We start from the raw sequence: 26,327 nt of genomic DNA on the forward strand, positions 1-26,327 counted from the left end.
ACGCAGGACCTTTGTACTTGTTTGGACAATTATTGTTCCCTTTTAACAATTTAAACCTGTAAAAGATGGGAAAATGACACCCAGATCTTGAAATACAAGAGTTTTCTTTTAAGTCAAATGGATCCTTATAACTGCTTGTGGTCCAATGCAGATGAGAGGTTCAACGCCACACACCCCAAAGGCTCCCTCCCCGCTGAGCTTCACAGAGGACACGCCTGCCAACAGACTGATGGCTCAAGGTACTACAGAGAGAAACGTCTGTGTGAATGCACATGTGCACACTCCTGTACACAATCATTTTAACAGTGTTTGCATAGTTTTCGCACCCCATAAACGTTCACATTATTTTCCTTTGGAAACAGTGAGCTTGGACGTGGTCAGGAACAATTCTAAACTAAAACCACTCTTAAATATACAGTCCAGAAAGTGAGACCTTGTTCTCTGTTATTTTACCTTGGTTACACGCTTTTGATTGTGCGGTCAGGGTATCGCTAGAGACAGACAGAGATGTGAACCGTTGGATGACAAGTCTAGTTAGCTGTCTATTGATGTGTGTCTCACAGGCCAGAGCGATACAGACACAAGCAACTCGGCTACCACGCTGGACTCCCAACAGGGCGAGCCCTTAGCCACGGAGCCTGTTGTCATGGTAACTCCAGACCTCTTGATGGCCCACTGTGGCCTGCTGACCAACCTACTGGCCATCCTGCCAGATTTCACTCTCACTGCCATTGGACATAACCAACTCCTCCAGGTCCTGGCAAGGTAAGAGGCCACAGTCTCAGTCCAGGTAAACATCACACCACCAACTTCCCACTTAATGTGTCGTCGGGAATGCAGCTGAAAATCAGTCAAGTGTTGAAAAGATTACACTTCAGTTCATTGAGCATATAGTCATGTCCCAGTTCTGATTTTGTTTAGAAAAAGAAATCATGCAGCTCCATTGCCAGTGAGTCAGTGTAAAGACAAATCATAAAACCAACATTTTGAGCCCCAGTAATATATATTTCTGTCGTTTTTTAATCATGAAAGATTAAATAAGTCATTGCATGTGTCATTGTAGTTCTGATCACCTTTAGCTAGTTTCTTGCTAACACGTAATTTAACCCCCCCCAGTCTAGTGGACATTGGGCCTATTCAGAAATGTTTGTCTGAGCTGAGGACACCCAACATCCTTCCTGGAGAGAGAGAAGACATCAAGAGTCAGGTGACAAAACACTGATTGGAACATAGTTTTGAATAGTTTTTCCAACTTTTCCATTTTTTATTTATTTCATTTTTCTTATTAATCTATGACCCACCACAAAATGTGTGGGTTGGCACACCGCGCCAGTTCCTGCGCATCACTGGGTTATCTGAGGGCACCTCACAGATTTCAGTGTGGGTGGAATACTTAACAAGCTGTTGCTCAAAGCATCAAAATTTCTTTCTTTTTTTTTTTTTTCTGATTTGTTGCTTTTTTTTCCCTCCAACCTCGACAGCTCAATGATTGTTTGCTTGCCTGCATTGTCGTTAAATCCACCTGTATGTGTGTGTGTCTCTCTAGTTTGTCACCGCACTTCAGTTTGTGTCCAGCTTTTGCAAACTGCTGGAGTCGTGCGTCGAGGCGAACACGGAGCTGATTGGCCAGCTGGACCTCCTGAAACAGCTGTTGTCTACTCTGGTGGCTGTTCTCATGCTGGACCCTAAAGGATTAGGTCAGACCCATTTGTACACCGAAAGCACATCTATATGAAATAAAGTTGGTGAAAGTATTAACGAACAAGATTATCCTCATTTCCGATACGCAAGAGGGAGGAAAAAAATCCCTCCCATGCAAGGCACATATAGCCATTTGCTTCACTCTATCTACAGTTTGCCCAAAAGTGCGATCTGTGTGTGGCTTTGCGGGCATCTGGTGTCGTAAAATTTGTGACTCACTCCCCCCTCCCCCTCAGACGCAGGTACCCGGAACGTGGTTTGTGTGTGCTGGAAAGATGTGTTTATGCTCCTGGCCTCTTTGGTGAAGAGGGACGGCTCAGCATCGCACCCATCTGTCTCTGCTGCGCTCGGGAGACGCTGGCGGGCATTTGCAGGTACACAGAGAGAGTGAGCAAAGTAATTGCTCCAGATCACAGGGCAGAGTCAGTTGTGCAATTATTTATTATAGATCACCTTTCACATTCTTTGTATTTGTGGTAAATGGTTCAATCGAAATAGCTTACTGAGGTTTAATAGACAGGATCTCGCTCAGATAGACGAGGTTTTACATCATAAAAGATCGATCGTCATAATTAGGCTAATAATGCCGATCAGATCAGTTGACCAAATAAGATCTGAGTTAGCGTTTTAGGTATAATTGTGCAGCCTTAATTCAGCCTAAATTATTTCAGCATGCTAGTTAAATCATTATCGTTTGTATAAACTTTTTTCAGTCGATGCAGGGAAATGATAATTACTCTACCACTACTCCTCCCACTCATATTTCCCTCTCTGACTAAGCAGGAAAGTCTGATGATGCCAGTAAATAATAAATGATGAGTCTTTGTGTGTGTATTTTTGTCTGCAAGGAGAAGTTTGTAATGTTTATGGTATCTGGGCACATTCATTCAAATGATTGGTGGGTTCTCCACCATGGCGTACAACCTGAGTCCCAGACAAATCATCAAATACCTTAAAGAATAGATTTGCCCTTTCGTCTTACTGTGATCAAGTCATATTCTTTAAGGAATCTCTTCTAGCAAACTCATGCTTTTGTTTTTCTCTGCATGTCTGCAGGGACAATATCGGAGTGTATGAGTGAGGAGTTTGCAGACCCTCTTCTCCACACAGTGGCTCTGCAGTTTCTCTCTACAGTTTTCACAGAGGAGGCAAAGTGCCGCAGCGAGGAGCTCGCAAGCTCAGGGTCTAAACGCGGCACCTCTCTGTCAGACGTCCTAAATGGTCCCTTGGCCAGCGAGCTGTGCGAACTGTTACTGCAGGTTGGTGGAGGGAGTGTTTTGCTAATCCCAGGATTATCATTTACAAATGTTATGTTTGAGAATGATCGCTGTGTCCCTCTGTAACTGTCAGAGCTTTGAGAAGAGGACCCTTCAGGACCCGCTAAAGAAGCTTACAGCTAGAGCCTTGATGACACTGCTTGCCTGCAGTCCCACAGCTCAAAGCTATGCTGCCAGAGGTAAATTCCCCAGAAATCAGGCTCGTATGGAGCTGTCACCTGAGCAGCAGTTTCTGTTTGTTAACCTGTATTTTTAGCCCTCTCTCATTAGGCGTCTCACTCTGAAAATAACTACTCTCCAAAGTTCCCAAACACCATTGATCCCTAGTTCAGTCAGTTTGTCAACTGAAACAAAAAAAAAATCAAATCTGTATCATTTCAACCCATTTTGAGCCCCTCGCTGTCTTGTCTTGTAGCCGGTTTAATTGACAGCTGTGTGCAGCAGCTGAAACAGACTCATTCCCACCTCCAGCTGGAGTCAGTCCGACCTGGCAAGGCTTCTCATCGCAAAAAGGTGAGCCGAGACTGGCTGGAAACCTGTAGGAGCTGCCTGTGTCTTTTTTTTCTTCTTTTTTTTTTGAAAAAAAATAACAAACCGATCCAACATCAAAGAGTCTTTTGTGTAAATGTTATAAATATGCACTGTGCTACTCAGCAGAAAGTTCTCTTGCTCTTCTTGTTAAGTCTTTAATTGGTGCAGTCAAGGTTGTTTTTAAACTGGGACAATTAAACTTATTGCTCTTTGTTTTGTTTTTCCATATTATCAGGAAGGGGGCTATTTAAAGGAAGTCAAGCTGACTCTGGAGATCCTGCGGAGCACTCTTTACCGCAACGATGAATGCAAAGTGAGTGCCTTTGCCTGCTTTTTAATTCCCCACTGCTAATTGGTTTTTAATGGAACCTCGGAGTACTGGTGCTGTGTCTGTAAATGAGATGCACCTAAATGTGCCTGACACTGCCAACACTTCAGCAAGTTTAGCTTCTTGAGCTTTATGTGTCATTACTTTTAGTGCATATTAGCTGCTTTTTATTTTCCAAGTGGCCTTTTTAGTCACTGCTGGTTACCTTGGACTAAATGCCAGTTGTATTTAATCTGTATCTGTATTAATCTGGAGTCATTTTTAAGTTGATCACAGCTGTCTTTGTTGGCGGAGTTGTCTGCATCGGGTTAAGTCTATTTGATCTTTTTATCAAGTGTGAATCAGTAATCCTGCCAAGTCGGTCTTTGGCCTCCCCCTAAAGTATTTGTATTTGTATTTGCATTTGTATTTGTGTGTGTAGGTGGCTGCCACAGATGCCCGTCTAACACTAGCCATCAACGCCTTTTGGCCTTGGCTTCTGTTGGACGACCCCACCATGGAGGCGGCACTGGAGCTTCTCTGTATCTATACGGCCAACTGCACAGCAGGTCTGCATGTGTGTGCCTGTTTTGTCAGTCTGTGTGTGTTTCTGCAGGCGTTGTGCCTGGCCCGTGCCTTCCCCCTCGCCTCTGTCTGCAGTCAGCATTCTGAGTCACACACACTTTAGCACTAAGAATCCCATTGTCCTCTCCAATGACGAATGGACAACATTGTGTCTCACTGTATAAGAGCAGTTTTCTGGTTGCCTGCCAGTCACAATTGTGACACAGTGTCAGGATCCATCAGGCTGCATGCCTGTCTCACTGCAGGAATTGAAACTAGTTTCAAACCAGTGGGAGATGATGTGGGGAAGAACAGAACATCCCTGTGTTGCCAGAGATGTCGGTATTCCATGATGAAAATGTAAAAAAAAACTGCTGGCCATCCTGCCAGATGTGAATGTGAAATGTGAAAATCAGCACACCGGCAGACTTTTAACAGGAAGTAACTGAAGGGAAATGTTGCTTTGACTAACAGCTCATGACCTCTTTTTGATCTTGTGTCTATGTCTGACATACTTGTGCAATAGAAATCAGTTTCATCAGAGAGGAAACTATGCAAAAATACTGAAAAACCTGATATAAACATATATATCTGAATATATACTGTGTTTGAATGTGGCTCTTTTACTCTTTATTTGTTTGGCAGCAGTTCAGCGGGTGCCTTTGTACACGCTGATCTTAACTCGCATGCTTTCGATCCCCAATAAGCTCAAGTGGCGAACCACCAGAAATCAGTGAAGTCAGGCTCAGTATTTCTCTAAAGGTTAACTGAACAGCAGGTTGTGTTCAAGCTGCATGCAGTCAGGCTTAGTATTACACCATCCACCCTCAGGCTACCATTCAGTCTCCTGAGACTCCCACATTTCTACTGACTCTTTCATCTCACATCTCCCACCTTCATCCAGAGCTTTGTTAGCTCTGCTCGTTCAAGAAAAAAAGAAAAAAAAATAGAAAACCATTTTTTTTCCTGCACTTAACTTGGAATGACATGCCCCATATGTTACATGGTTGCAAAGCAGTTCATTATTTTCGATGTTTTTTCTCTCATATCAGAGCGATTTATTTTAAAGTGGAACTCCCATGACAATTTGTCAATAATATCCTGACAGAAATTGAGGGAACTTCAGGCTAACATCACCACATGCCTGTTCCTCTGTGGTATAAATGTATGATTAGCATGACCAACAAGCTACCGTCCGCTCAAATAAGCAACATCAATCAGTGTCTTCAGAGAAAAGCTTAATTTTTTAAAATTTTGTATTTAGTCATTTGGCATTCCAGCTACACTGATTTGAATGTGGTGCCGAAATAGAGATGTTTTATTTCTGTGATATCTGTTAGTGTTTACATGCCTTTATGGCCTTTCAGAGTAAATTGCAGCTGTAGCCTAAGGCTAATAAGAGGCCATGGTAGTCATCACCAAGCTGTCCTTTCATGGTGACTGATGATTAAGAAATGAAAACCTATCATAGATGTTTTAGCGTTTTCTGATTCAATATGTACTTACTTCATCTCTTCAAGTTTTTATTGGTAATGGCTTGTCAGTGTCAGCAGTTCAGTAAATGGCATTCCCTCACATGCACATTCCACTCTTGTAACATTTGTGTACAAAGGTTCTCTTTGTTATATTGTTTTATTGGTCATTTTGTGAGACGGTCTTTACACAAAAAAGTAAGTTTACACGTAGCCATGCAGAGATGTTTTGGGAAAATGTCAGACAGCCGTGCAACCGAACGGGACCAGTCTTTATTTAAGACTGGCCAGCTTTAAGATAAACAGAAAAAAGCAAGCTGTTCCTACAGTGTTTCATTATTGGGTTGGACTTGTATTGATGCTAAAAGTGGCTAAATGTAGTTAGGAGTACATACAGCAACTACGAGGAGGATTATATAGATGTTTACTGCTATGGTAAGCACTCCCCATTAACTTCACTGAAGCCACTGTTTGCTTGTTGGTAATAGTAAAAATCTGCCATGTGCAATGTCTTGTTTGCATGTTTATTAGGATAAAAGGCTACTCACATCAAACATGAGGCAGTTTACAACTAATCATCGTGAGCATTGTCCTTCAAAAAAAAAAAATAACCAAACATTAGCTGCTGATTAATAATTTAAACTTTTTCGGTTTGCAGATTGATTGGCAGATGTCACTTTTTACACTGAAGGTGTATTCCAGCAGTGGGATCCTTCAGCCCACTAATCAGATTTTACCAAATGCTTTAGTGCAAGGTGATATATTTGTGCAGACTTGTGTAAAACATGTGACTTTCCCCTCATAAGACAAATGGAAAAGGATTACGTTATCCTTTCTTTTCCATTGGAAACAGAAGTTTAGCCATGATCTGCTGTGCTGTTACAGCACTGAGGTCAGCGGTTGGCCTGTATTTTTTTGTGCATAATGAGAGAAAGCTAACTTATCTTTTTCTTTGTCCCTTTTATTGTAAATACAAAAGAACATAAAGAAGATGTTAATCACAGTACTCTTTTCCGTTCCCAGCATGCAGTTCTCTCTGCGGCAGTGGCCCCAGCGTGGTCCCAGGATCTAAAGGCTCCTCCGGGAGCTCTCTGATGCACTCCGTCATGAAGCTGACGTCGCTTGCCCCAGACAACAGCCCCATCCAGAATCTGGCATTCTCTCTCTTAACCAACCTGGCTGTATCACGAGACTGCAGATGCATCCTGCAGAAGGTACAGTCACACTATGTAGAATGTCATATTGAGCAAGACAAGTGCCGAATGTAAGGAAATGATCAGAGGCGTGATGCATTTCTTAGTGATAATATTTGCTTTGAAGTAGTCAGAGTGGAGGAACTGTAGTTTTTTTCTTTCCTGATTGAAAGGTTTTCATTTTCTGATTACCTCATGTGAGAAACAATTTCACAAGTCGAATAAAAATAACCCCTGTGACACAGAGCGTCATGTGGCTGTAAATTACAGACGCAGCTCCCTCACACCTACCCTGTCCTGTCTGCGGAAACGGCTTCTAAACTCAAGAGCAGCTGTTAATGATCTCATCATTTAATGCTAAAACTGTCATCTTTTCTCAGAATAACTTCCTGCAAGGCTTCTTGTCAGTGCCCCTGCCCAAGGCAGCTGGTTTAAAAGCCCTGCCAGTAGGCGCTGGTGGTGGGAGCCTCCTTGGCATGTGGCTAAGACTGCTGGTCAGTATCTCGTCTAGTGAGGATGGCCAGCAGAGTATCCTCCGGGTGAATGGAGCCCTGGAACTGTTGGCAGACTTGGCACTGCATCGGCGACACGCACTTCTCACCCTTCACAACCTCTGCTTCTGCCCTGCCAACAAGTCACACGTCATCACCAACGGTATGAAAGGGAAGTGGGGATGGTATATATCGATTGCTTACAAGTACTGAAGAAGCACAAAAGAAGCACTTAAGACCTGAAATCAATCTGGTTTCGCACTCACTCAGATGGTAACTAGAAAGTTCCCTCACATTCGATGTCAAACATTTTTTTTGAAAACTATTCGCATTAAGTCAATTGAGAAGATCAATCCATCTCTTGCGCACGTTTCAACCCATTTATGACCTTTAGCGACACGTGTGATTTCAATTCACGCCTACTGCTTTGAGTTTTTCAAAAGAAACGGCAACGTGAGTGCAAAGTCAGTCATTTACTATGAAAGCTGTAAGTCCAACCTTAAATGCTTTTAATCTCATGCTTCTAGTTTCTTTATAGGCTGAGAAATAAAAAAAAACTTAAAAAAATGGTGGACAGTTTCAAGTTAGTGGATTTTAGAAGACTGTTTTGAACAAAGCCTCAAGTCTGAAAGGGTTAAGTACGTAGCTTCAACCAGGAAGTGAGCTGTGTCAGCTCAGCACAAGCCGGACTGGCTGCTTTCATCTGTTTCTAGTAGTTACCAGTTTATATGCCCGGTTAACAGCTTCCTGGATGTAGCTCCACGTCTAAAGCTCACCTGGGTGAAATCGACCTCCTTACCCACTGGGGGAAAAAAAAGCACTAGTGTATATTTTTTTACGGCCGCTATGCAAGAACCAAAAAGCGAGTGGTGTTTGAAACATGTGCAGTGTAACCGTTAGAAATAGTATCGAAGCTGCGGAGCGGCGTTTCAGAGCAGGAAGTAATTCCTATTATTAATGATTTGGAAAAACTGAATGCAATGCTTTGCAGATGTCATACACCAATGTTATAATCAGAGTGGAACATAGAAAGTGTTGAAATATTAGCTCAGCTTGAATTTGATGGCAGCAATACATCTCAGAGAAGTAGACTTGGGGGCAACAAAGGACTGGAGAAGTAAATGATACGAATGAGGCCAAGTGGAAAACTGTTCTGTGATCAGTTGAATCAAAATTAAAATATTTTTGGAAATCATGGACACTGAGGCTACGTCCAGATGACATGTTCATCATCGAAGCCCTTGTTTGTTTCAACAAGACAACGCTAAACCACATACTACATTATGAAACAGAGCCAGCGCTATTATCAAACAAAGAATGGGCCAACCCTCAACTTCCAAAGGTCCAACAACTGGCGTCCTGAGTTCCCAGATGTTTACGGCCTGTTGTTAACAGCACACAGAGGGGGTGTCCCACTGTGGGTAAACATGGCCCTGTCCCACTTTTACTGCCATCAAATTCTGTTCAGGCGAAAGGTTTTTCATAAATATGAGGAAAAATGGTAAATATGTCCCATTTTTAAATTTGATATGTTTTCTGTGCTCTTATCTTGAATATAATGTTTATTTATGACATTTGCAAATGTTTGCATTCAGTATTTTTTTTTCCAGTTAAACTGGGTCACTTTTCAATTTGGTGTTGTCAGACTAATGCTGCAGGTGCACAAAGATGAAAGAACCCCAGGCACTCGGATGAAGAAAGCAAAGGATGTCACTGAGACAAAGGGTGTGTGTCTGCGTGTGTGTGTGTGTGCGTGTGTGTGTGTGTGTGTGTGTGTGCGCTTTGCTAGCTGCAGATCCAAGGGGGCAAGGTGCATGGAAACTGTCATGTGACAGTTTTTTTTTTTCCAGCGGAACTTGTGTAAGGCAAGGCAAGGCAATTTTATTTATAGAGCACAATTCGTACACAAGGTAATTCAAAGTGCTTTACAGCTACATAAAATCACAAGAAGGCAATAAAATCATTAAAAAATATATCAAATAAAAAACCCATTAAAAAATAATCATTAATTAATCAATTTAAAAGTGAAGAGTGCAGATAAAATACTTTCAGGTGTCACATGCACAGCTAAATAGAACTGTTTTCAGCCTGGATTTAAACATTGTCAGAGCTGAGGCCTGTCTCACATCTTCTGGAAGACTGTTCCAGATTTTAGGGGCATAAAACTGAAACGCAGCCTCACCTTGTTTAGTCCTGACTCTGGGCACCAGCAGGAGACCCCTCCCTGAGGTTCTCAGAGCCCGAGTTGGTTCATATGGCTTTAACATGTCAGAGATGTACTTTGGCGCTTGACCATGAAGAGACTTGTACACGAGCAGAGCTGTTTTAAAGTCTATTCTCTGAGCGACAGGAAGCCAGTGCAGAGACCTGAGCACTGGACTAATATAGTCATATTTCCTGGTTCTAGTCAGGACTCGAGCAGCAGCGTTCTGGATGTACTGCAGCTGTCTTACAGCCCGTTTAGAGAGCCCAGTGAGCAGGCCGTTACAGTAGTCTAACCTGCTGGAGACAAACGCATGGATAAGTCTTTCTAAGTCTGGTTTAGACACTATTCCTTTGATTCTGGCAATATTTTTTAGATGGTAAAAAGCTGCTGATGTTATAGATTTAATGTGGCTGTTAAAGTTCAGGTCTGAGTCCAATATTACCCCTAGATTTCTAACTTGATAATTAGGTTTTACAGAGAGAGTCTCAAGGTGATTGATAACACTTTCTCTTTGTTTCTGTGGACCACAGAAAATGATTTCAGTTTTGTCTGAGTTTAGCTGGAGAAAATTGTTTTGCATCCACACACTGATCTGTCCGATAGAGTGACACAATGTATCTACAGGGTCGTGTTCTCCTTCTGTCAGTGACACGTAGATCTGAGTGTCATCTGTATAGTTGTGGTAGGACACATTATAGCTGCGTATTAGCTGGCCTAGTGAAAGCATGTACAGATTGAACAATACGGGTCCCAGGATTGACCCCTGGGGAACCCCACAGGTCATAGCCATTTGGTCTGAGACACATGTGTGTACAGTTTTTTAAACCCAATCAATCATTCAGCTTACAGGAAACATGCAGTGCAGCTTCTTATCTGATCAAAGCAGGCAAAGCCAATGTGGAGGTGTGGTGTGACACTGTGACCCAGATCAACGCAACGCGTAGAGACGCATTTTCCTGAACTTTGGTCATGTCAGTGTTTAACAGGTTGTTCCTGTTATTTTCCCTGTGAAAGTACCTTTTTAGCATCCTTTTTTTTTTTTTGTTTGAAATAAAAACACACGTGTTTGCTAATCTTTTTGCCTGAACTGGTCATGAATCCCCCTGATCATCTCCACGTCTTTCTCCCAGACAAAGCCGTGAAGGTCTTGCTCTCCTGCCTGGAAAGTAGAGAGATGGAAACCCGCTGTATGGGCGCGTCTGCACTGTGGGCCCTGCTGCACAACAATCAGAGGGTACCTTCACACTCTTGCACCCCAACACTATAACTTTTCATTTGGTGATGGTGTCTACATCGGCTGGTACGGTTTATCTGCGATATATTAGATCACCTTGGGAGGTCTTCATTCCTCTTTTTCCTCTCTTGTACTCAAAAAATAGTTGTTCCCTTTCCCTAATTTTCTTTTAACTCTACTCCTCTCCAAGGCCAAGACTACACTGAAGTGTCCCACCGTTTGGCTGAAAATCGAGGAGGCGCAGAGCATCTCGAAAAAAGGTATGCGGTTACTTGGTTTGATTGAAGAGGATCAGCACCTGTGCAGGCGCTGCATTTGCACACAAGGTTTTTGCTTCTTGTTTTTCTTTCTTTTTTTTTAATTGTTGTTCATTTTCTAACCGTAGACGCAGAGAGCAAGCGGGAACCTTTGAGTTCCTACCTGCTGAAGTGCCTGGAAAACCTTTCCCAGCTGCTCAAAAGCTGAATGTTCCGTTAATTTATGTTTTTGTATCATGATTTGTATTCAAGTAAATGTATATACATCTGAATATTAAAGCGATTTCCTTTTGTGTGTGTGTGAGCGTGTGTGTGCATGCATGTGTGGTCATTTTGGTTAAGCTCAGTAAGAACAAAGCTGACAACTTGTGGCTTAAACACATCTGGTGTGGTGAGGTTGGTGTCATGACGCTGTGCCACACCGTGCTGTTGATGGGGGGGCGCCGGAACAGGATACAAATACACTTTGACGCTGAGAACCTTTAATTTACAGTAAACACAAACTTTTTCCCACAAACTCATTTTGAGCTCAGTTGTCAGCCAAGCGCTCGGTTTCAGTTTCCCGTGTTGACACCCAGAAGAAAGCGTTTTAGCTGTGAGCCTTGTCGTCTTCTCCCAATCCTGGTGATAAAGCGCCCCTCTGTGTGGAATGAGCTTACAGTGGGGCTACCGTGAAGTGTGTCCCAATAGCTCAAGTGTTTCGCAGTAGCCGGAGAGCTAGCAGGAAGTGCAGCTCGGGCGCCTCTCCACTCGTCTCATCAATGCAGCTTTCATTCTCCCCCTGTGAGGCAAGATGGGAGCTGTACAAAAGGACCGCTGGTACTTCGTGGTACTTGTCTTTCTCCCTTTTCTTAAAGGTATGGAATTGGCACACATTTGTTGTATTTAGATATTTATCCAAAAGTGCTTCTATATTTTTGTGAATGGTGTGGGGGTCCCGTGGCAATACTTTGACTTTTAACAATGCTGAAAGTGATGTTCTCAGTCTCTCATTATCTTTAAGTCTGCTTATGACTCTGTTGAAGAAGTTCTCCAAATCTTAAACCGAGTCATTTAACGAGAAACACTTCATCCCAGAGTCCATTTTTTTTAGTCGGCTTGGGTGGGATAAATGGTAGGAACGCTTTCTTTTGTAACAGTTCAATCAGTTGCCATTCATCTTGGATAAAAGGCTTTTAAAAAATGTGGAGCTTTTGTAAGTTGTTTTCATGTGTACTGGCTCAAATCAGCCTAATTACCATTAACTACCCATGGGACGGCCTCAAATAAGTGAATTGCAGTGGTTATATACCGCGTGGGGGGAGATTTGAGGGGGGAATAATATTTTTAATTCCATGTTGTGAAGGGATAAATGCCATCACTTCAGTTTTTTAAGTTTTTGGACCCACAAATGCAAATGTAATCAGTAATATGAACCTTTTTGAGTTGGGTCTCTGTTGTTTTCTTTCTTTCTTTCTTTCTTTCTTTCTTTCTTTCTTTCTTTCTTTCTGTTTCATTCAGTATAAGTGAGTGTCATTGTTACATTGACGGATTAAAAACCCTGTCTGTCCAGTTGCTGTGCAGCAGAAAGAGGCCGTTACAGTTCGACTGGAGGAGGGGATGGTGCTCGACTGCTTGTGTCCCTGGGCTGGCAACCTCAGCATGGTGTCCTGGACCAAAATTCCCAAAAAGAATCCAGTGGCTGTGTTCCATCCAGAGTATGGTGTGGCTTTTTCTCACCATTACCGCGAGAGAATAGAGTTCCTGAGGACCACGCCTATGGATGGAAGTATTTCCATGAGGAATGTCACTCATCGGGATATCGGGCTCTACCAGTGTTCTGTTCAGACCTTCCCTCAGGGACCCTGGACCAAGAACATCCAGGTGGAGGATTTAGGTAAAGAAACTCTGAGATGAATTCATCTGCGCCTGTTAGACGACTGAAAAAGAACTGAAATGGAAACGAAATGAAGTAGAGTGTCATTCTATTGTTTCCATTTAGATGTCTTTATTTTTTACGAGCTGTGTCCTCCTTCCTGTGCTTACAGACGAGCCCCCGCAACAAGATAACAGCACAAATCCCCCTCCCCCGGAGGAGACTGTGGCAGACACCGGGCTGGTGGCAGAGCAGAGCAGCAACCTGACCATCGGATGCAGCCACCGGCACAACGGTACCGTCTACCAGGTCATTTTGGAGAAGATGCTGAACGACCAACGGTGGAACATTATTGGAGTGTGTAAAAAGGTGGAGGGGGGCCTGGTGGGTGAGGACTACAGCGACAGGGGGAGAGTCAACTGCACCGACAGCCTGGATATCAGCCTGCAGCTGACTGATGTTGAACAGGAAGACAGCGGTTTCTATCGCTGTACCTTTAACACAGACGTGGGTGTGCAGACCACCACCGTGCAGCTCACTGTTGCTGCTCCAGGTAGAAAAACAACACACGTGTACACTCAACTGTATGACTAGATGGTGAAGCATTTCTCAAACTGAAAATGGTTTAGAGAGCAATGACTGATGGAACATGATGGAAAAAAAGGAAAGTGTGCGTGTGAGGGCAGGCTCATAAGTTCACAACAGCTGCACAAGGGACTCAAATGTGCTAAAACCACAAATTCCAACAGATGGGAAATCTTTGTGCACTTACAAAACCACATTATTTCGTTGTTGAATTGCTTAGACATCATTGCTTCCAGGCTGTCCTGTTTTTTTTTTGTTTTTTTTTTTACCATTAATATATCATTTTTACTGTTTAACCAGGTGGATTCAGCCTGACATTATACATGATGTACATTTACATCGGGGCTGGAGCTGCTGGACTTGCTCTACTAGTTGCTATCCTCATCGTAGCAATGAGGCACAGGTAACGTCCAAAGCCGTTGCAGCTGATGTTTTAGCAGAATGTTAGCTGTATTCAGAGCGGTCAGAACGCTCTGATCTTGGAGAATATGGGGGGGGGCCGCACAACAAGCAGATCTTCACCATCTCAAACGAACCTCGCGCATTTTTATAGAGGCTTGAGCAGAAGCTACATGCAGTGAATTTTACACCCCTTCTTGCCCCCATTGCATGTGCGATTGTTGCCCAAAGCACCCTGCCACTGATCAGTTGTCCGATTTCCAAACGCCTACAAATAGACTGTAAAAATGAATGGAAATCCTGGGAAAGCGGCACACAAGCACAAAAACCCAAAGTCCAACATCTTTGCCTGAGTTAAAGTATCCTGATGCTGATCGATGGCAGGACACGCTGCACAACCCCTGTGCGTGCGACGAGGTGGAGCACCACGGACTTTCTATGCTTGAGAAAGTGCTGACAAAGTATTTTCACTATACTTAAGGGTTTGCTTTTGGAGGTCTGAGTTGTTTTTGATGGTGAACAATCGCCCTTTTGTGGCTTATATGTGAGTGGCCTCCGTGATTCACCAAACGGAGAACGCTTTGGATGCTGCGGGTACTACACTGTCTACTTTATAAAATGTCCTTGTAACAGTAGCATCACTCTTGGTATAAATCTGTCTGAATTCCATGATAAAAGTTGCAAGTCTGTTGCGTGGCTAATAACTTTGACCCTGTTTGTTCTTTCTCCTGTTTTTTCTTGTTTCCTTTTGTCTTATAATCGCCACAGAAAAAAGACCAGAAGAGAGGAGTACCGGGTCAAACTGCACCCGTCCAAGAGACAGGTAGGCGTCGGTTTGTTCATTCTATCTACGCTCGTCTTCGCACTTGACACTTTTAAGGCGCTCCCGCACCTCCTAATCGGATACGCTCTCAATTACAATGCCGTTACGCTTCACAATTAATCCCGCTTCATGCGGCACATCCCATTGTTGGGTATCCTGAAACACTGTGATTAATGTCTGTTTCCTTAACTAATGCAGCTTCACAACAACTAACAGGGTGGTTTGGATAATGTGGTGCAGGATTCAGAATATTCATTTGGTTGGTAAAAGGAAAAAAAATGATAAGCACAGCATGCAGATAGCTGTTTTTCTATAAGTGGTAAAACTGGAATAAGTATTCATTTTCTTTAGTAAATATTGATTAAACAAACATGCTATCAGGCAAATGCACTGTGGGTCAGTACATTATCATTTGTCACTTGTGTTTCACCTTAAAGACTAACCCACACTACTTCCTCACAGCCAAACTTGTACGAGAACATCCCTATGCATCCCAAGACTGGAAAGAAGTCCAGGCAGATAAAGACCTACCCAGTCTATGCCAACCTGCGGGCTGTGCGATCGCTTCAAACCACACGATAGGTTTGATAGGAGAACACACATGCTGTAACTGTGCTGCTACTGCATAATGTTGGGAATGTGCTTTTTGCCTTTCACAGCTGTCGGCGTGCTCTCAGCTACACACAAACACAGCTCGTCGGTGTAAATCCGTGCGAGAACAAACAAATACTGGCAAGCGCGCATCCTAATTATCTTTGTGAATTTTCCTTAATCAGACGCAGGGATCACGCTGACGCAGATTAATATCCACCCAGTGGCGTTGAAACGAGTTAACAAGCCGCTGCTCATCTCGAAGTTAAAAAAAAAAAGCTGACGGGGTTGTTTGGGCACAGGCTTGCTCCGGCTAATTAAATGTAGTATGTAATTACTGTTGAGAAAACATTTGTTTGTTTTTTTTGGCCAAAACAATATTTGACAGTAACCATCACACAGAAGAGAAGACAAAAGCCAGCAGAATCGTTCCTTTTGCCTCTCCAACCCCCTGCCGCCCCTCCCGAGTAAAACGATTGACAAAAGCTTGTGTAATTGCACTCTTTTCACTTTCATCCCTCCTGGTTTCCATTCAAAGCTTGACAATAGTGTCTAATCATCTAACAGAAAAAGAGAAGCAGTCATTCAGCAATCTACCAGCACTTGGGACTGCATCTCTCCCCAATGGGCTTTCTGTCTGGGATGACTGCATTCTAGTTCCTGCACACTCTTAGTACGAAAGCTAAACTCTAATGAGCAAATCCTGGGCTGCAGCTTACGCGTCCGTGCACTTTGTCTTTTTACTGACGTGTGTGTTCTTTTTTTTTTTTCTCTTTTTACTCTGCTTTATAAAATGTGAAAAAAGAAAGACATTTTCGTGACGAACTGTTTACTGTTGTTGTTGTTGTTTTTCTGTTTTACGGCACTGTTGTAAAATGAAGCTGTGTGCTGTCGGTGTAATCTAATTCATTTATCTCCATAGAAGTGGAGGCAGTGGCAGAGGCAGTAGTGGATATGCGGGCTATTCCGCTAGGAAACGAGACAAATGTGGACAAGTTAGAAAAGTGGAACATGAAGGGACAATATAGTTTTGGATCGCAAAGTTTTTGTCTTCATTCTCTCTGCTTGCTCTCCCTGATGAAACAACAGCTGTAACTGTACATTTTGATTGTGATGATACTTTCGATTCTGTGTGTGTGGCCAGAAACACTGAAACTGATGTGCATGACTGTAAAAGACTCAATGTGGCGAACATTAAAGTGTCGTAGCTGATGCCTCTGAATTTCCCCTGGTGTGGGAGGGTGTGAAGAAGATGCTGAATGACTGAAAACCAGTGAATTTCTGATAAGTTTAAGTATTATTTTGTTCACAGGAATTGGAGACTTGGGTTCACTTTATCATTAGAATAAACTGCATTATTATCCAAACAATTCCCTAAAAGGGTGGTGTGTCAGTCACAGTGATATTTGCTTTGATCCCGTTATATTCTACCTAACTAGTGAAGTTTCTAAGTGTAACGTGTAAAAGAAAACACAACACTTGACACTGGTTATCTGCAAACGCCGTGGCTCAAAGTGGTAAAGATGGCGCACATGAGCCATCTTTGGGTGACATCGCACTTGGATATGTCCAGGACCGTATATACAGTCGATGATCGAAAGGTAGGAAAATTCTCCTTGCACACATTAGTTTCGCACTGTATAGCCAGTTTATATTCTGATCACACAAAACCAAAACTGGAAATACAAGGGCAGACGGCATCCTCCAACCGGGGCCAATGCCTGTTTTACATTTTTTTTTAAGGGAGTGATAAATGCATTTTGGTACAAATGATGGTAAAACTACTGTGGTGAGCTGTCAAGGCTGAAGGGAAAAAAAGATACATGGTAGAACATTTAATTTATTACCTGTTTTGATCATCAAAAATCTTACATATGTACATTTAGTGAAAACTGTAGTCCTAAAACTCATGTATTTAAAGTGCTATTAATGTATAAACTGATAGAACACAAAAACATTGTGGACAAACAATCAAAGTGACAATTATAGAAATCTTAATGACACTCAGCAAACATGTCAATGGCTACAATAAATAACAAAAATGTCAAACGATGAGCACAAACAACTGGATTTTTTCTCCTTTCATCTCAGCGAGTATGGCCCCATGTGTAGTGGGACTAATTTACATCTATTTAACCACATTTGAGCTAAGATATGTGACCAGGTATGTAAGCAACTAAGTCAAACACTTATCGCTGTTAAATCAGGCTCCTTGATGCAGGCAAACAGCTACCTAAATACGGATGCTTTAAGAGTTATTGATATGCAGGTTGGGTTCTTTTAAATAACGAATACAAAATAAAGTGATCACTGCAAAATGTCATTTTAAGACAAAATGTGCTTGTACTGTTCCAGCTCTCCAGGCATTTAGTATCTACTGTATTTCTAAACATGAAGCCATGAGCGAGACGCCATCAGGAACAAAAATACACAAAAGATTGAGAGACTGCTTTGTTGCCTAAAAGTGATTGTCACTGGAAACCCTTTTGTTTACACTGGTATTGTAAGTTTTGGATTTCATCAAATAAAATAAAATCTTTCGTCAGCAAACTTGCATATTAAAAAAGGAACCATCTCCCTTACCTCGTGTGTGAAACAGGCAGAAAAGTGTCTGGTAACCAGCCACCAACGGGCGGAGAGGGTTTTGCTCAGGAGTTTTTGTTTTTTTGAGACATGGCATTTCACAGCTGGGTCTACAATATTTCAAGAAAACTTAAGACTTGAAGCTTTCTTCTTTTAGAAGTAGAGATCCATCTATTCCGCCAACAATAGTAAACAAAGAGCCCAAAGTCGTTGCTTTGGTTGGATCTCAAACTCTGTGTCGGAAGGCACTTCGTACTCAGCGAGGGCAACACGGAGCCATCATCATCACAGCAGCAGTGTGTGTGTGTGTGTATATAGATACATATCAGTCATGCAACAGAAAGGATTTCCTGAAAACATTTTGTAGATTTTCCGTATTGGTTTTAGTTATAGTGCCAACATCACTTCACTCTAACTCATGCTGCTGCTAATGAAGGAACGGGACTGCAGAATTCTTTTAGAAATAAGTAACGTGTAGGTCAGCATTGTCCATGTCCACAAAACACACATATGGATGGTCATACTTCCATGACCCCCTCAGTAACTCAGTAAACCACATTGTTCCTTCTGAATCCAAGGCTCAACAATTGGTCGGAGCCTCCTCCCCAACACACTTTAAGGTCAAGAATTCCTCGGGAGGCTGAGTGGTGTGGTCCCCCTTCTACAAAAGGAGAACCACCACCTCGGTGTGCCGCTCCACAGGCATTGTTCCACACCTCTACAGGACATTGAAGAGGTGTGTCAGCCAAGATAGCCCAACAATATCCAGAGCCTGCATCATCTCAAAGCAAATCTCATCCATTTCCAGTGCCCTACCATTGGGAAGCATTTTAACTACCCTAACCCCCTCTGCCAAGATGATGGGTAAGGCTTCACTCAAGTCCTCAGACTGCCTCCTCAATGGAGAACATCCTGGCAGGACTACGGAGATCCTTAAAGTGCTCCTTCCGCCGCTCCATGATATCCGCAGTTCAGGTCAGTAGTTTCCCACAAAGGACATGCGCAACCTGGGACAGGCCCTGCTTTCCCTGTCTGAGCCACTAAATGGTTTACCGGAACATCCTTGGGGCTAAGCGAGGTCCTTCTCCATGACCTTGCCAAGTTCCACCCATGCCCGAGTTTTAGTTTTTGCAACCTCCCATACTACAGCCCTTTTAGCCACGCTGTACCTTTCAACTGTTTCAGGTGACCCCCAGTACAACCAAGCCTGAAAGGCCTCCTTCAGCTTGATGGCCCCTGTGGCAGTAAGCGGAGGACCCACTGGTGGCACCAACAACCTTCTGGGCACAGCTCCTGGAAACCGCATCTGCAGTGGAAGTGCTGAACATGGTCCACTCGGATTCCATGTCCCTAACCTCCCCCTGTAGGTGAGAAGAAACTCTCCCAGAGGAGTGAGTTGAAGAACTCACGGACAGGGACCTCTGCAAGACATTCCCAGTTCACTCATTTGGGCTTACCAGGTCTGACCGGGAGTCTTCTCCATCAGCAGACCCAACATACAACAGGTAATGATCATATGTCATGTGTCTTCACCAAGACATACAACCACAGGTTTGATGATACAACTACAGAATGGGTCATTGACTTTTGGCCTAAGGTGACCTGATACCAGGTAGTGTTACAAACCACCTTGTGCTGTAATATGGTGCTTGTAATGGACAATCCATGACTAGCACAGAAGTTCAAAAACAAAAAACTTCTTGGGTTCAGATCAGGGAGGCCATTCCTCCCAATCAGGGTAATGATGGAGAATGGTGGAATCCCCAGGTGGCACACCCTCTGGAAACTTCAAGGCCAGGTAGTTGGAGCTTGTTTGGTGCATACACATTAGCCAGTCAGAGCCTTCCCTCCTGTGAATTGCAAGCTACTAAAGAAAAGAAAAAAGGAAGTTTTCATGTTGTTTGCTTATGATCTAATCCCTACTATTGGGGACATGTGTTTTTTTTTTCCTCTTGATGAGAGGACATTATTATCCCGTCTATACGCTAAAAATAAAGCTACCCCCAACTTAACAAGGGAAACAGAAAACAGAAAGCCCTAACCGGTTTACTTTGGTAAGAGTAAGAACACAAGTACTTCTAAAGATCAACTGTCATCCTAATGATTCAATGTGTGCATGGACTTAACTGTAGAAATTAGCAAATGGTTTCAGAGGTGATGACTCTCAGATTTGTTACCTTTACAAAATGTAAGGCTTGCTTTGCCATATCTGACATAAAGATGAATGTGGCAATGGCAATATGAGGAGGGATCAAGGACCGTATATAAAAGATGGACATAACCTCCATGATGTCATAGACATTTGTTCTGATGCCACCAGTTTAGCAGTCAACATCTTTATTCTTTTTAAAACAGACGCTGTGGGTTGGGGGTGGAACCTGCGGACACTATGCACCCACATCCATTAGACTTGTCAATCCCAAGGTAGCTCTACCCTAAGCCATAATTCAGGTTTAAGGCCCCTCCGCATCCACTTTTCAGAAATGGGCTACATCCATCTGCTGGAAAAACAATCCCCTTTAGTTAGCAAGATTACCAAAACACATCCCCTCTTGTTAACCTGCCACACGCTGGTAGCAGAGAAAGTGGGGACAGCCAGCCTGACTGACCCTTTATCCGAGTAAAGTTTCTGCAAGTTGGAATCAATGGCCCAGGCCATACCTCAGAGACATCAGTGGGATACATGGAACAACGCCTACAAGCTAGTTGAGGCAATCAACTCGAGCTGGTCAGCCGCTTTATACTCTACATGCCACCAATCAAACGTACCCCACCCATCACCTTTGCTTCTGCCGCCCCTCAACACTGCAAACCGTCTCTCTATTTTTAAGGCTTTCCACCATCCACCTGTAAGCTCTGGGGCAGAAGCTCACTCATGACTTTAATATCAAATTGGGAAAACCTGTACACAAGGAGCAATGGTATTTGAGTCTGGATGCCAAACTTCCAACATATTCTTGTGAAAAAATATTTCCAAACATTTTCCACGAGTTATCTGACAGAGCTAGTGTTATTCAAGCCATGGCAACGTCTGTGATACTGAAGTAACAGATGGATTTGTAATGGTCTATTTATCTCAGTGCTGCCATTCCGTCAGCTTTTTCTTGGAACAGCATTGTTTTTCTTGGGTCTTTTCTTTGATAATAACAGTAAAGAGTAAGACTGGGAGAAGTGGTGGTAGAAAGAAGGAAATGAACCAGGTATGTGCTGCTCGGGGCAGGGTGGACACCTCCGCTTTGCACATCTTATCCCATCAGGTCTCTTTTTTTCTCCCCACTTTCCACTAATGAACAGCTTATCAGTTACTTGCTTCAAATGACGCTGCTGAGGAGCTGGGAAGCTATTAAAATCAAATTGCTCTGGTGAAAGGTAGGCTGGCAGTTTAAAGCAGAGGCCGTGAGAGGGTTGTCCTTTTATAATTTCTGACATGACCGTTCGCCACTATATCGTTGAAGCACACTTCTGTGTGACTTTTACCCTTTGCTGGTTGTAACCAATTAGGGGGTTTAGCTGATTCATCACTGCTATGGACACGGAGATGTTTTGTTATGAGACATTGATCGATTTCACATTCTTTGAGAGAAAGCAGAGTCCGGTAAGGGTGGGAGGATTATGTGTCAAAACTGGTGGAGTTTCCTCTTGAACTGGTTGCTGAGGCAGCAGGTTGTTGGATTGAGCTTGATGTGTTTTTTATCAACTTCAGAACTAAAGCCTTTTTTTTTTTTTTTTTTTGCTTGAAACATTGTTTTACAGTGGATCTTAGTGCCTTTAACATCTCAAAAAAATCCAAGGATGGAGTTAGGTCATGCTGGGTTCCAACAGGATGACAAAATAAAACACTTGGAAAAATTACACTTAAAAGGATTTTTGGTGCAATCTTTGAGCTACCTGCAGTCATTTATCGCAAAAGAAATGACACAATCATCCTCACGATTCTTCCCATGTACTGCTCACTCTAAAGTTGACACTATTGTTTGTGAGTATCGCCAGAAAATTATATATATTACACATGTCACTATACAGATTTCTACATCCTTTCTACAGTAGTGGGCGCAGTGTCCACAGCTGCTCGAGCAGCTCTCTGTCATTGAAGGGGTCTGAGGCTGCAACTTGATTCACAGCCACTAGAGGGCGACGGAGCCTCTTCCTGACGGTGGCTCTCCTGCTCTGGCTCGTCGGAAAGGAAGCCGGGGAACGTCTGCGCTCGCGGGATAAAAGTCATCGACAGCCCGGCTTCTGCGGGGGAGAAAGTGGATCGATGTTAAAAGGAATAAAATAAACCGAGTAAGTTTAAGTAAACTGGGCATAACAGTGACACAATATTAAAAAAAAAAAAATGTTTCTCTTAGTCATTTTAGTCATGGTGCCACTGTTGCTTAGCAATTGTTCATGATAATATCTTGGAGGGGGGGGGGGGGGGAAACACAGGAATAAAGCTGGCGTGCTTCTTTTAGCGTAAAGTCGTCTTATGCTTGTAGTATTATCAGATGTGATATAAAAGAAAGCCCCTGGTGCCAGATAAACAACTTCATTTCACAGCCTCATCTGCTAATAGACTGTCTGCTGTCGGCTCCCTGTCCTGCTGTCTTCCTCACCACCTTAATTTAAATTAATTGGACCAATTAGCTCTGCAGTTGATATTGGTTAAAATGCACTGAGAGGGAGAAATGGATATTTGTGGGCGGAGGGCTGTTCGTCTGCAACTGCGAGACCATTAATAATACATTACAATGCTGTTTGGAGATGTGCACACAGAGGTGGGTTGAGGATAAAGTGGCTGGCAGGCTGCTGATCATGCACCAAACAAGGAGGAAGTGGCCAGTGATCAATATTTCAGGAGGTGCAAAACCTTACAGAATGCTGTAATCAACCCTAACCTATAGCGTATATGGGACCTGCTAATAGAAGCTGCTGCACATCAATATATCTAAGAGGCTTTAAAGCTATTCACCTACAGAGGTTAATTGGAATTTGATTTGAAAATTAAAACTTTATTGTTTTCTTCAAGGGCTGTAATGGCACGTTTGACAAAGAGATCATTTTCATATCTGCCGTTGGTGCAAAAATGCTTATTAGCAAATGCGGATCACAATACAGAGAACATGCGCCCACATGCACACACTCTCAGCTGTGTGGGTAGCCCGTAGTGGCCCCTTTAGATACCACCAAAAGGAATCTTGCTCAGGCTGCGAGACGCAGTGCCAACTCGCTTCAACTTGGAATATGGAGCATGAGCATGTCAGCCTGGCAATCAATGTCAATAAGCCACTTGAGTACGTGTCAGAGTCACTGAGAAGGAAGTCTACTCAGATTGTTTTTTTTTTTTTGTTTGTTTTTTTTAAAACAGTATGAAGAGAGATGATGCTCTGAATGCAAAATACTGAAAAAGACATTTTCCTGTGTGAGTCTGCAGGAGGAGGCACAAAGGGGCCGGTGTGGGTGTGAGGATGAGACCAAAACAGGAGCTGTACCATATCACAGGTGAGTCATACATACACACACACCTCTGTCTAGTAGTCTTTCCTCTCTGCCATTCCCTGAAATAAAGAAAAAAGAAATAGCATAAGGCTTTAGATTCACAGCTTTTAAATGCAGTTCAGGCAACAGAAAGAAAACGAAAAAGGGGGACGTTTTCTCTTCCCTCTGCGTTGTACTTAATAGATTGCTGAAACGACTGGTGTGCAACCAGGCATATCCTTTTCACATCTTTGCCAAGACAATCCCTCTCCTCAACCAAGGCCAATTTAGGCTGGAGGAAAAAAAAAAAAAAAAAAAAAAAAACAGAAGGCAGGGAGCCCAGTGCAGAAAGACAGGGTGAAGCAGATCCCATCATCTCCTTAGTCATAAACGCTAGTGTTTGTTGTGTGGTGCCCTCCCTCCCTCCCTAACATAAGCTCCACTTCTAGACGGGAGACATACATGTATACACTTGCATAGAAAAATAATAGAACTACAGAAAGAGAGGTGATGGCGTCAGCATCCCTCCTCCTCCTCTGCTCTCCCCAAGTGAAGCAGACAGTGATTTGTCAGTGCCTTTTCATTACCAGGGAAGGTCATGTCATCCTATCTGGCCTGGGATGGCAGCTGCTGGGCCGGAGCAGACAGGACAGGCAGGGAGGGTGCACACACACACACACACACACACACACACACAGTGACACAGAGAGAGAGAGAAACAGCAGACCGGGATACACAAGCAGCCATTCATGTATCCATGTTGACACGCACCTGTCTGCACCTTCTTTCCTCAAAGTGTAACAACCCAGATGGCAGTCGAGTAACAGCTGTGACCAGATAAACAGAGGCTCCATGTACCACAGACTCCAGATTATAAAAGACAGGAGCAACAATGTGCTGGGAGTAATGAAACAACTGTCAAACACACCCTGGAAACTGGGTCAGCTCGTCGAAATCTGGGCTCAGGTAATGCACTCTGATTCCTTGAGATTAAAACTTTCCTGGCACCAATTAGAAAGAGACCGGGAAAGTTTACTTGAATTTTACACCGGCTTTTTGCACCTGCACCCGCAACATTCCACGCTGGCTGTTGCAGATGAGAGCCCGACATTAACATGTTCTCCCATCATCTCGTCTTTTACCTTTGATACTTGCTACCTTCTCAGTAAAAATCCCCTCGTATCACTCCCAGCGGATCAAAGTACAGCGCTGCGCGGCATTAGAATTGCTAATGTAACGGCGCTAAACTGTGGAGCACAGTGAAAACGCAGAGGGAGTCGGAGAAAGGGGGTACTGCCCGTGATGTGACAAAAAAAAAAATGTATACATATGGGTGAACGAAAAAAATCTGAGCATTTTTGTCCATTTTGCTTTCCAATATGGGAGTTGGTAATTGAACCATTTCTGGCTGGCGTGGTGCGATGCTTTTTCTGACTCCAAAACTTTAAAGTGCACTTGTTCCTATGAATCAGCAAACTCCGAGAACACCGCAGTTTCACCGAAATGCAAAAGAGGGAATAACCTTAGGAGAGCAGCGGTGGAAGGCAGCAGAAAGTAGATATATTGTCTTCATATTTACTGTCGATTCTGGGAATTTGAAAGCACCACAATCTCCTACTTTCTCTTAAAGCAAACACGTATAATAATGATCGGTTTTAATGATCGCAAACAGTATTTTCTGGGAGGTTTTCCTTAGACATTTAAGCTCTGTATGAACGCATATGTCAAAAATATTCAAACAAAGGAGTTCCACTTGTTCAGCACCAGACACTCCGTTAACTCAGCCAAGTAAATAAACAAGTAGGTGAAAAACCTCAACGGGAAAAAAAGAACTGTGTTCCTTAATTATCCTCCCCGACCTGCAGGGTATTTGAAAGCAACCCGAGCATGACTCAGCAAATTGACTGTGCTGATTGGATATTCATCATGTGCACAGTGATCCAGCCGGGGAGCAAACACAGCCCGCCACCATGGTCCAAAAACCTGATTCCTTATTCACATCCAAATTATTATCCCAGAAACTAATAGTGTCATTATTACAGGAATAATGAAACCTGCAGCTGTGTCCACTGAATATGAGCCTAAATTGGTATAAAGAATGTATTTAAAGACGGATTGGTTTTCTTGGGTTTTTTTCCTTCAGGATGTAAACCAGAGCTACTTCTACAGCTCAAAGGGTTTACTTTGAAGGATTGCAGAGGAGCTCATTTTCAGTCCCAAAGTAGAAATGAAGACTTAATTAAAAAGGTTTAAATTTAATCTTAACACCGATTCAGCTCCAACACTGGAACAGCAACACTTTCCCATACGTGCGAGAGCCTGATGGTGTCGAAGCTGCGTGGTGGATGATGGATATATTGAAACTCGATAGCTCAAAGTAATGGATAAGCAAAAAGCATACTTAGCTGGTGTAATATGTGCTATAAGTGAATAATGGAAGGAGATGTCACTTAAAGTAAATTAGCAAAATGATGAGAATTTCTTTCGTTTTCAAATATATATATATATATATATATATATATATATATATATATATTTGCACATGAGACAAGGATGAAAAACTGATACTGAGTGGCTGTGATTTTCAGGACCTGATGCATTTGTTGATTAAAAACAGGCTTGATCATGTGGTGGAAATCACTGGAGGAGTTTGGGGGGGGTGAACATAGTTTGTCACTGCATCCACGGGTGTAGATTAAAACTCAACAACATACATCCTGAAATGCCACCATCTTCACTTTTCATCTGTCACGGTGGTGCGAGACGCGGGACTCGCATGCACAAGCAATGTGGGGTAACAC

General features: G+C 43.0%; 3 protein-coding genes and 1 long non-coding RNA gene across 7 annotated transcripts in view; 3 read left to right on the forward strand and 1 right to left on the reverse strand.

Annotated features, from left to right (window-relative positions):
* rttn (rotatin) overlaps positions 1-11,451 on the forward strand; it is a 32,164-nt gene extending 20,713 nt beyond the window's left edge. For both annotated transcript variants that reach the window (XM_075452485.1, XM_075452484.1), the window contains 15 exons: positions 152-239; positions 564-765; positions 1,117-1,207; positions 1,547-1,697; positions 1,938-2,075; positions 2,758-2,960; positions 3,052-3,157; positions 3,394-3,491; positions 3,745-3,822; positions 4,259-4,385; positions 6,876-7,066; positions 7,426-7,699; positions 10,873-10,976; positions 11,167-11,236; positions 11,362-11,451. In XM_075452485.1, the coding sequence (XP_075308600.1) occupies positions 152-239; positions 564-765; positions 1,117-1,207; positions 1,547-1,697; positions 1,938-2,075; positions 2,758-2,960; positions 3,052-3,157; positions 3,394-3,491; positions 3,745-3,822; positions 4,259-4,385; positions 6,876-7,066; positions 7,426-7,699; positions 10,873-10,976; positions 11,167-11,236; positions 11,362-11,441 (2,001 nt within the window). In that variant the 3' untranslated portion in view covers positions 11,442-11,451. The remainder of the gene's footprint in view (positions 1-151; positions 240-563; positions 766-1,116; positions 1,208-1,546; positions 1,698-1,937; positions 2,076-2,757; positions 2,961-3,051; positions 3,158-3,393; positions 3,492-3,744; positions 3,823-4,258; positions 4,386-6,875; positions 7,067-7,425; positions 7,700-10,872; positions 10,977-11,166; positions 11,237-11,361) is intronic.
* Positions 11,452-11,929: 478 nt separating this feature from the next.
* On the forward strand, positions 11,930-16,527 carry cd226 (CD226 molecule). Of its 2 annotated transcripts, none has more exons than XM_075452488.1 (6): positions 11,930-12,090; positions 12,786-13,109; positions 13,261-13,641; positions 13,974-14,076; positions 14,841-14,895; positions 16,409-16,527. In XM_075452488.1, exons 1-6 carry the CDS (start codon positions 12,027-12,029, stop codon positions 16,433-16,435), a joined length of 954 nt encoding a protein of 317 aa, XP_075308603.1. In that variant the 5' UTR covers positions 11,930-12,026; the 3' UTR covers positions 16,436-16,527. The 2 variants fall into 2 exon arrangements, with proteins under 2 accessions (XP_075308603.1, XP_075308602.1); XM_075452487.1 differs by having other exon boundaries at positions 15,358-16,502.
* Positions 16,528-17,292: 765 nt separating this feature from the next.
* Positions 17,293-26,327, reverse strand: part of dok6 (docking protein 6) — a 55,894-nt gene continuing 46,859 nt past the window's right edge. The window contains exons 9-10 of one of the 2 annotated variants that reach the window (XM_075452489.1): positions 23,574-23,606; positions 17,293-22,305 (exon numbers count right to left, since the gene is read on the reverse strand). In XM_075452489.1, coding sequence (XP_075308604.1) covers positions 22,154-22,305; positions 23,574-23,606 — 185 coding nt within the window. In that variant the 3' untranslated portion in view covers positions 17,293-22,153. The remainder of the gene's footprint in view (positions 22,306-23,573; positions 23,607-26,327) is intronic. The other variant, XM_075452490.1, reaches the window with a different exon arrangement.
* Positions 22,265-24,415, forward strand: LOC142370069 (uncharacterized). The gene is made up of 3 exons (XR_012767782.1): positions 22,265-22,353; positions 23,483-23,550; positions 24,323-24,415. It is a non-coding gene; the product is annotated as an uncharacterized LOC142370069 (long non-coding RNA).

This window comes from Odontesthes bonariensis, chromosome 20 (assembly GCF_027942865.1).
Source record: "Odontesthes bonariensis isolate fOdoBon6 chromosome 20, fOdoBon6.hap1, whole genome shotgun sequence".
Lineage (NCBI taxonomy): Eukaryota > Metazoa > Chordata > Actinopteri > Atheriniformes > Atherinopsidae > Odontesthes > Odontesthes bonariensis.